We start from the raw sequence: 10728 nt of genomic DNA on the forward strand, positions 1-10728 counted from the left end.
TATCAACACCTAAGGAATGTTTTATATTTTAAAATTGAATGATGAAAGTATACTCAATTATTTAAAATCAATGGACATATGTAATCATCTATCAATTTTGTGTATATACAATGATATGAATCTATCAAGCATTTTCCAACTATATTATTCATTCCTTGCCAATACCATTTCTTGAAATACTGGTATGTGTTCCATTTGTTCGAAAAGGTGAAAAGGTTAAATATGGTGCGTGAAAGTTGTCTTGTGATACCAGTTAAATTCTTTGCCCAAAAAAGAAAGCTATGTACATTTGAAGTTTTTCTAGTACGTAAGCTTACCCCTTTATTCCCATAACATCTGATGCCCCGTTTTTTCTATCTTTTAATCTCTTCCATAATTCTCAGATGTGGAGTGTGTTGCTTGAGTTTGCACCTATCTTGGAACTATCTGCAGGATTTGGATATTCTGCTAAAGATGGGAAGGGAAGACAAAAGGAAAGAGGGAAAAGAAAAAAAAAAAAAAAAGAAATTTCCCACATGATTAAGTGACTGGTCCCAGTATATAAAAGTGAAATTCCCTCAGCTCAATGTAGAATAAGATCAAGCTGATCCATTATAGTATCCTGTTTTTGATCTTAAGCAACATAATTTGTTTGTGGCTACCCGGGGGAGATTTGGACGCACCGATTATCAGCAGCAACGTGCGTAAATGTGGTGTAGTGGCAATCTCTTGCATGTGATCGGAAAATTTAGGAACCTAAGCTTAAATATTTCACATAATTAATAGCCCAATACTAAAATTTTAAATTATGCAACACAGATGACAAGGGTACGTATCTTCATAAAAAAAATAGTGCAGATGATAACAGGGATATACCCAGTAAACGGGTTGTGGAATCTATTGCTTTATCATTTCTTCTATACGGTTCCAATATATATATATATATATGTCAATAAGAAATTAGCATGCATTGACAGTTTGTCGTTTTAGGATCTGATAAGTGGAAAAATAAAGGTGACGAAATCATGATAGACAGAAATCTGCTGGTTCCAGGAAGCTACGTACTTTCTCTAACTGCTGCAGAGACCAGACAATGGTTCAATGTTCAGCATGTGATCAAACATTGCATTGGTAGATCCAAGGACTTTACATACAGACATACATACCTAATAGTTCCCCATTCCACTTCTCTGTGACCCCCCACCTCAGGACCTTTCATCTTCTTGTAAAAAGAAAAAAAAGAAAAGACTCGAAAAACGTGCAAAAAGAAAAATAACACACTTACGAAGAAAAGGGTTTTTGCTGATTGTGATGTGAGGTTGTAAGGTGGTGTAGATTGGGAGATTTTGTAAAGTAATAAATTCTCCAAGACAAACCAGCTCAGGACGATTTGGTGGATTGCAAGAGATGGGGAAAAAACTTGAGCCTGATTTGCATAAGCTGTACGGTGAGGGGCTATAAGTAATGCATAATTCCAGAGTGGGGTTGCATTCTTGGACCTGTCCGGAAAGATGGAATAATTGGCACATATGCATAAAGCTAATTTGCCATACCGGCCGGCTGATTGGCGGTATGCATAACAGAAGTAGGGAGATTATTATTATTATTATGTCGTAGCTTCCTTTGGAAAGGTTATCAAAGTTGTTAAATTGGAGAGACGTCAGTAAACCAAAATCTGAAGGTGGTCTGATCCTGAAAAGAATATTATTGATGGAGCCAGGCTGCTTGTACGTATGCGAATTGTTGACAAATAAGGAGTTGCATTTCTGTTTTGGAGTCTACTAAACTAAAATATGGGTAACGAAAAACTATATATATATATATATATATATATATATATATATATATATATATATATATATATATATATATATATATATATATATATAATATTCATACATTTAGACTTAAATAAAATTTACAACTATGAATATATTTTAACTCAATAAAAGTTTAAATATTTAAATTTTTTATTAAATTTAATATTTAATTTATTAGAAAAATGATAAAAAATATAAATAAAATATATTAATATCATATGTTATATTATATAAATGAGATTGATGGCTCTAAATTTACAAAAGAAGCCATCTCTTTATATTATATATGTATACAAAAATTTTAAATTGTTGACCTAATTCTTTTATTTTATGAATTTCAGTTATAACATAATTTGAAATAATACTTTAGAAAGAACTTTGCAACATATGAATGGCAATAGCATCCGGTCTTGAGATTTCCATTTCTGCTCTACAAAGAATCGGAATATTATGAAGTAGAATTACTTTTTTGGACGGATTCCCCTTTATTTTTTTTATAATTTTATTAATGTTAAAAATTCATAACTTGTATATTCTATAAAAATATTGTACATATTTATATTAATTTTTTTATATTATTAACTAATATTGTAAATTTAATTGAATTAAATATTCAATAAAATATTTTTAAAAATAATATATCCTATATATGTAATATATATTTTAGGATAAAATTTAAAAGATATTATGTTGTTTGAGTATTTTCATTTGAGCATGTATTAAAGGAGTACCATATGCTTATTTTCTTAGTATGTTTTAAATATATATTTATTATTTTTTCATATTTTTTATATGTATTTAACATAAATTATTATTAAATTATAATTTTATAAGTAATGTGATATCTAACAATATATCAAGAAATTATAAATATATTAAATTTTTTATTTAATTATTATTTTTAAAATTTAATTAATATTTAAAAATATATAATTTAATAATTTATTATAATTATAAAATATCTAAAACTAGTGTCCTAATTCGGATAAGATGGGCTAGTTTTATCAATTCAATTGAAAAATTGGTGGGGAACTTTAATATGGTTTGGTGCTCAAAATAATAATCTGATCAAATTGGATTTAAGACCAACTGACTATTAGATTAGTTGATAGGATCCTATTTTTTCTATAATTATAAAAATTCAAAATACTCTTCAGCAAATTATGATCATACTGCCAATTCTCTTCACTATAACCTTACAGCTCTTAGCTTAAAGGGCTTGGCTTCTTCACTAATTGTTTGCTCCATTTTTATAGGTCATTTTTATTTATTTATACAAAGATTAAGAATTTTAGTTTTTTTTTTCAATTAATACTACTATTTTTTATCACTTTCTTACTAAAATACTCTTAATAAATTTTTTAACGCAATGTATAATAATCCAAATATTGATATAATTTTATCAATTTATCTATAATTTTTTAGATTTAAATTCAAACAAAAAGTTTATATAGTAATTTACAATTTTAAAGTCAAGTAAATAGACATTAATTATAAATGTTACTATTTATATTAACTATTGATGAGTATTTTAGATATTTATTACACTAATAACTAAAAAAAGAAAAGTGACTCATATTTTTGGACGGACTAAAAAAGAAAAATAGTCTATTAAATGGATAGAGATAGTATAATCTTATAATCATTTAGGCACAAGGCTATGATGATTCAATCTTGGAAACTATTAACGAACAAGGCCTAAGAGGGTCCTTAATTTCAAAACTATCACAAATACACAAAGCTTAAGATGGTTCAATCTTTCAAAATCATTAGGGCGTAAGGCTTCTATATATGACTCAATGTTCAAAACTATTACTCAGAACAAAGGTTAAGATGGTTCAATCTTCAAAATGATTGAAGGACCCTTTAGTCATTCAATCTTCAAAATCATTATAGCACAGTGCCCAAGTGTGAGTTATATATCTCTTAATAAATCAAAAGTAGGCAAATAATTGAGTCTAAAAGACCCAAAAGATCCAGGATAAGCAAAGTCTTATTCTCTGATCCTAGTGAATCCATCAAGGTTCTAGTAGATTCCTCAGGATCAAATATATCCAATTCTTACATATTAATGCTTTTACCCCTGAGTTGAAAATTCATTTCTTTATTTCAACATGCCATTTAGCTGAAAAATACAAACCTAAATTCAAATGAATGCATAATCTTTTCCATAACAGCTCTCTCAAATCCCCACATTTTCAAAGTTCCAAGGATCTGAATGTTCCTTTTCTCAAGAATTAAAGGTGAAATTTCAATCCAACCTAATTTATTCTTTATGAAACATATTTATGTGATCATTCTTTTCTTTATCACGCTACAGTTTGTGTCACCATTGAAATTGCTTGAATAAGACAGATCCATCACTCCCCTTCACCGTAGAAAAGTGACAGCTTATCATAGTTATAATTGCAACTATAAATGTTATAATACAAACATCTTATAGGAGACCCATTTCTGTGGTTTTAAAAGGTACAATTGCCTGTTAAAAACTAAACATTTTGGACTGATGTAGTTCGTGGACATGCTTCCTCGAAGCCTCCAATTTCATCAGGAGAACTACAAAATGACATTCACATATTTACAAAGTAAAAGCTAAAGACCATCTACTTCAAAATATCCATTAAATTAAAATATAATAACAGTTATGCCATGCATCAATTAATGAATAATTTATGAGAAAAAAGTTAGATATGAATAGAGATATAAAATAATCTGAATAGTTTGACGTTCGCTCAAATTTTAAATCGTTTAAATTTATTTATAACAGATATATGCCAATTTGAGCTTGATCTTAATTTTTAAGCTCGTTAAAAACTCCAGCTAAGCTAAAAAAAACAAATTGGCTCATATGTTTATAAACTTTTAGATTCATTATAAATAATATATATTATCTATAATAGTAAAATATAATACATATATTTTTAAAATTAATTTTATTTTATTGATAATAAAAATAAAGTTAAATAAATTTTTTATAAATCCAAAAAGAAATTGTATTTAACCAGTAACTATCTTTTATACAAAGTGATTATTTTCTGGTAGTAAAATTTTTTTATATCTTTTGCGTTTTCGAAGATGTAATAATTAATAGCTTTTAAAGGAACTATTAGATAATGAGTTTATTTTTCTTTATTTTCAATAGAGTAAACTATTCTTATTTAATTTTGTAAAAGGATTTCTATTTTATTACTTTGAGCTTATCACTTTTTATGTTTTCTTTTTATTACTTTAATATTAATAAAATTTATTTTACTTTATATAATAGAAAAGAAGCAAAATATTAAAAGATATTATTACTTTGAGCGGTTCATATTTAATTCAGATTCAGCTCATTATTTAACTCGTTTAAATTTATTTAAAATATTTTGAATCTGAATCGATTTTAATCATTAATATGATTTTGATACTAATATATTATAAATAGATTAGGCTTCTTAATTTAATTGTAGGATACGTGTGGTATTAGACAGACAATCCGCTATTTTGTTGTTTCAACTTTAGGCTTAAAAAACTGATTGCCTGCTTGGAAATAAATGAATATTATGTGAGTAGGCCCAATTTAATCCAATAAGATGGGCTAAGGCTGTTCACTTGTATTCTTATTTATGCATAGTTTACCCATGAAAATGTGTGTCAGGCCAGGATCATGTATAACATTTTTAATACACTCTTACATATAAATAGTTATTGGCATGTCAAAAACAATACTAGATCAGAAATTTATTTGATTTAATTTTAATTTTAATTTTTAGATGAGAGATTAAAGTATTTTTTGTATCTCTAATAATTAAGAACAATATATATTGAGATTGCTAGATGATATAATTATAGATAATATATCGTTACTAAACCGTCGATAATTCCGTGGATGATATATATAAAAAAATTATCTAATAATTACGTTAATTAGCCATATTTACCAACTATCATAATTTTGTCGGTAAATTTAATGGGTAAACTGTGAATAATATTACCATGATCGTTTCTTTCTTTTCCCCAAACTCGAACTTTTCTTTTTGTAGTGTTTTAATGTTTATATCAGTACTTTGGTGAAATTCTTAGTTTGAATGCACATGAATGAAAGCTATTAAAGGATTTTTCAAAAAAAAAAAAAAGGAATTCTTTTTAAGTTTAATAAAATGTAAATCCTAGGGCTTAATAGAAATTAGACATTTAACTTAAAGAGTATTAAATCAAGAAAATTCTGAGTACCAATAATCTTGTTATTGCCTTCTTGGACTCTCCTCACCACCAATAATTTTGCTCAACTGCTCCATCCATTGAAAATTCTTATGGAAACAAAATAACAAAAGAGAAGGAAATAAAAAAAAGAAAAGTAAAACAACTGACATAAACATAATTAATTATATTTTAATTTTTTTAGAATAATAATACCATCAAATATTGATAGTCAATTTGCTCTATTGGGATTTCCTCCAAAGTCATCCCATGTGTTCTTGAGAAATGGCATCAAGTGACAAGACAAAAATGAATAATTAACAAAAATAATTTCTTCTAATTGCACATAGATAAATGGGTATTTCTTTATTTTGTCACTGTCTTAAAGGTTTAATTTTCCACTTGTTTGAGTTTGGTATGCCCCATCTCAATCACAAAAATCTTGCATCTTTTTTCCTTTGGTTACTTTGTCCATATAAGGTTCTAAAGAAGAAGGTGTAGTACTCCACATGCTGTGGAATTAGACTGATATGTTTCCTTCCAATTCTTTTCCACTAAATCACATGTATACATCTTCTAGAAAAGTGTTTCCATGATGGGGATTGATCATGCTAACAATAGTGGAAAATGAATAAGAAGATTTGTTGCTTGGTGCACTAGAAAACTTTTCATTCCAAAAAGCAGTCCCCAAACTGAGGATGAGTTTGGCATTGAAGTTAGGAGAATGCTTTTCCAAACTCAATTTCTATTTTAAATTATTTTTAAACTTTTTAAAATTACTTTTACAGGCGAATAAATATTTTTTCTAAAAGCAATTTTGAGAAAAAAAGATTTATAAAGAAATTAATATATTAAATTAAAAATATTTTAAACCTGCTTTTTAAACATATAACAGCAATCTCAAACACACCTAGACTCTATTAAAAAATATTTGTGATAGTAGTTAAGAGTTATTTTGGTAGATATTTAATGAGCATATACATATATATATATATATATATATATATATATATATATATATATATATTATTAAAGAAATTATAATAGATCTATTAAATAAAAAAATTCTAAATCTAATTTTGTCCGAGGCCCTAAACATAAGTGTTAGTGGCATATGCTTTAAGCTGGCTATATTTAAAATTATTATTGTGTTTGAAGTGTTATTTCTTTCCTTCCTTTTTGTTTTTTCTAAAGTTTTTAATGGTCGTTTGTTTAATTTTTGGAGGCCATCAAGTGATAGCTGTTTTTCTCTAACTTTTTTTTTTAAAAGTTCTTTTCCATATTTATTTTGAATCTGTTTGGTTCGGCTGATCAATGCAGTTGATGATTGATAATTGATAGTTAATAATTGATAAATTAAACTATTTAATAAGATTTTATTATCAGTTGTTGTTAGTATGTTATTTATAAAAATTATTTAAAAGTAAAAGTTTAAATTTAAAATTTACTAATAAATTTTTTTAATTTAAATACCATAATTATAAATATCTTACTTATTTAACTATTAAAAATAATTTTAAAATAATAATTATTTATTATAAACTATAAGAATCTAATTATATGAGATCAACTTTAAGTAAGTTATTATTAATAAATTTTAATAAAGATAATAGTATCTAAATAAATAATATCAATAAATCAAATCAGTTATCAGCTAATAAAAGAAAACTCTAAAATATAGCTGATACAATCTACAGCTGATTGAGACTAAATCAATTATCAACTGCTGTGTCTTAAGTCTTTACCAAATGTTTCAATATAATTGTTCAGTGACAAATAACTATCAGTTGTATTAAATCTTTAAATGAAACATCTCTTTTATTTTGTATAAAAACTATCAAATAATTAATTAATTCTAAAGTTATGGGGATTTTGTTTTACATACTAGGTAGGTAATATTAGTTCTATTTAATTTAGACTTTGGATTAACATAAATGAAAATATATAATGAATGAGTTGATTGAAGTAGGAGCTTGATGAAAATTAATTTGCGATTGTTATCTAATTCCTTAATTTAATATTAAAGACTTAGGGGCCGTTTGAATTCAACGAAATGAGAGATTCTAAAATAAAATTATTAATTTTTTTTTTCAGAATTTCTCAATCCAAAACATACTTTGTTCGGATTTTTGTTTCTCAGTTTTTTTTTTAAATTGTTTGATTTATTTTTTTTTAAAATGTTCATATACATCATAATAAACATAATTCATTTTACTATAAACTAATTAAATGGTATAATTCATTTTACAGTTCATGAGTTGTTATGAAAGAATAAAATAATTATTTGTCCAACAATGCAAATAAAAAATATTTCTGAATTGTTATATTCTATAATAGAGTGAGATAATAGCTACGAATAAAAAGGTTTGCAAAGGCCAAATTTTCATCTAAATTTGGTTCCGACTTTTTGCTGCAGTAATATATAATAGAATTTAGACTTATGTATATTTGTCATGTTGCAATTTGGCCAATTTCTCTTGCAAATTGTTCTTAAGCATGAGTTGACTATTAAGTTCTATTATTGCCTTAGCCATATGGATGGATATGTAAGCATTCATGCCTACTTGTCCAATTGTGGTGAGGCCTTATCCATAACTTCATGGATGTGATTAGGGTCACATCCATTGCTCTACTTGTCCTCTTAGATCAGTCTGGCCAGCATCTGTCTATTGGAGAAGACTACTCCTTCACAATACATTCTCGATTTTCTTTCTATTTGGGAATTTAATCTTTTCTTTGAAGGCAATCATCATAATACAATAACATTTTGTGCAAATGGAGACATTATTACGAACCCAAAACTAACTTATATGTAATTCAGTTTCTTTGATTTTAGATTAAAATGCAAATAAAGATGTGTTTATTAAGTTGAGATATACATCACTCATCAAATTAAGTTTGTGGGTGCTTTTATGATATCAAATTAAATAATTTAATTTATAGAGAAATAACATATTGGTCATTGAACATTATTTAGTTAAATAATATTGATTTATTGTTTTCAATAATTGCGTTTTAATTTAGTTATTTTTATGAATAAAAGATTAAGTCCTAAAATAACCAATAAAAAGAATAATTAACAGAAAAAAATAGAACATATGCTAAATTAATTAAATTATAATCGAAATTAAAATTATAATTAAAATAAAATAAAATAAAATAAAATAAAATTATAGAATCAAAATAAAACTAAATATAAGGTTTAGTGACTATCTTATGTGTAGAAAGTTCTCTTATAATAATTTTGAAGATGATCCTTACTCAAGTTGAGACGTTAAATATATTTAGATGCTATACTAGTTGAGAAGATGAAACAACAAAAATCAAATTGGAGAAGAAAGAAATTACCCTATAGAAATTAAGGAATTATAAACGAAACAACCATAGAAAACATATATAATATTGTATAAGATTGTATATCATTCAAGCTGAATGCCTGCTACAAATTACATATGTTTCTTTTTTTACTTTTCAGCATCGATCACCGGCACAAAATCACGCCGGCCTGACCGCATATACACTAACCAGAGTACGTATTAGGTATATTAGCAAACTCAGTACTGATCGGAAACTTCAGTTCCATATCAAGCTGCTGGCTCTAGTTAGCACATCTTAGTAATATTTACAGTCTTCATCATTGATAGCTGGACCAACTCGACATTGCCTAGCCAGTTCCACTACGTATTTCATGTCCAATCTGTGCATTCAGGAATAACTTACAGGGTGTTCGGGCCTGCAATTTCTGAAAATATAGTCGCTGATTTTTTCGTCGTGTATTCAACTGGGCTACCAGCACTGATCCGTCTCCCAACTCCGGCCACGATAACCACCGGAATAACTCACAGTCAACGGCCGGTTCTTTGTAACAAGCTTGAGATCATAAACAGCGCGTTTCTGAGGATCAGATAAAGTAGAGTAAGCAGCATGTATCTTCATAAACTCATCGGCTGAAGTGTCTTTCCGATCCAAGGTGGCAACGTCAGGATGGCAAGTCCTTGCTAATCTTCTATAAGCTGATTTGATTTCTTGGTTTGAAGCTCCGATTGGAATCCCAAGAACCTCGTACAAGGAAGATGTCATTCTTTGGGGATTTATGTAAAGATTGGACGATCTTTGTTTGTAAGTAGTGGTTGTGCTGTTGGAGATGAACGGTGGCCGGAAAGTGGTGATCCGGGGAGGTGGAGGAGTTATAGAGAATTTGGGAAGCGTAGAAGAAAGCATATTTGTTAATTTTCAGGGAAGGTTTTGGAGTTTGGAAGGGTATAAATAATACGGAAGCCGTAGTGTAAGTTTTTAACTATGGTCAAGTCACTAAAGCGGGAAATGGCCCTTATCCAATTATTTTTATTTATATTTTTTTATTAAAAAAATGATTTTTTAAGAGGTGAGTTTGGGCCGAGTCAGCAATAAAATGATTATCCGAATTTATTTTAATTTGATGTGCAATCTTAATTGTAAGAGTTTAGGGTAATGGGGAGAGATATGAAGATAACTCCAAGTCTCTCGGCCGTTATATCTTGTTAGCGGTTTAAGTTTTTCATGTCCATTTTTTAATTTTCTATTTATATTAATTGAATCTGCATTAGAGGTTGATTATCTAAAAGTTAAACTCTTATTATTTATTTATTTACTTTATTTTATTTAAAAATAAATATTTGTAATCTAATTTTAACTTAATATTCTTTTTAATATTATACGAATGAATTACGTTTATGTTAATGCTATATATATTATATATATGTGACCTATT

At 27.2% G+C, this 10728-nt stretch overlaps 1 protein-coding gene and 1 long non-coding RNA gene across 2 annotated transcripts; both read right to left on the bottom strand.

Annotated features, from left to right (window-relative positions):
* Positions 1-994: 994 nt before the first annotated feature.
* Positions 995-1633, bottom strand: LOC125370172. The gene is made up of 2 exons (XR_007216082.1): positions 1146-1633; positions 995-1056 (listed from the first exon to the last, which is right to left on the bottom strand). It is a non-coding gene; the product is annotated as an uncharacterized LOC125370172 (long non-coding RNA).
* A 7729-nt stretch (positions 1634-9362) lies between these two features.
* On the bottom strand, positions 9363-10227 carry LOC8281335 (chaperone protein dnaJ 11, chloroplastic). The gene has a single exon (XM_002521609.4). The coding sequence runs from the start codon at positions 10197-10199 to the stop codon at positions 9765-9767; it is 435 nt and encodes a 144-aa protein (XP_002521655.1). The 5' UTR covers positions 10200-10227; the 3' UTR covers positions 9363-9764.
* Between the last annotated feature and the right edge of the window lie 501 nt (positions 10228-10728).

The sequence above is a fragment of the Ricinus communis genome, chromosome 5, assembly GCF_019578655.1.
Source record: "Ricinus communis isolate WT05 ecotype wild-type chromosome 5, ASM1957865v1, whole genome shotgun sequence".
Lineage (NCBI taxonomy): Eukaryota > Viridiplantae > Streptophyta > Magnoliopsida > Malpighiales > Euphorbiaceae > Ricinus > Ricinus communis.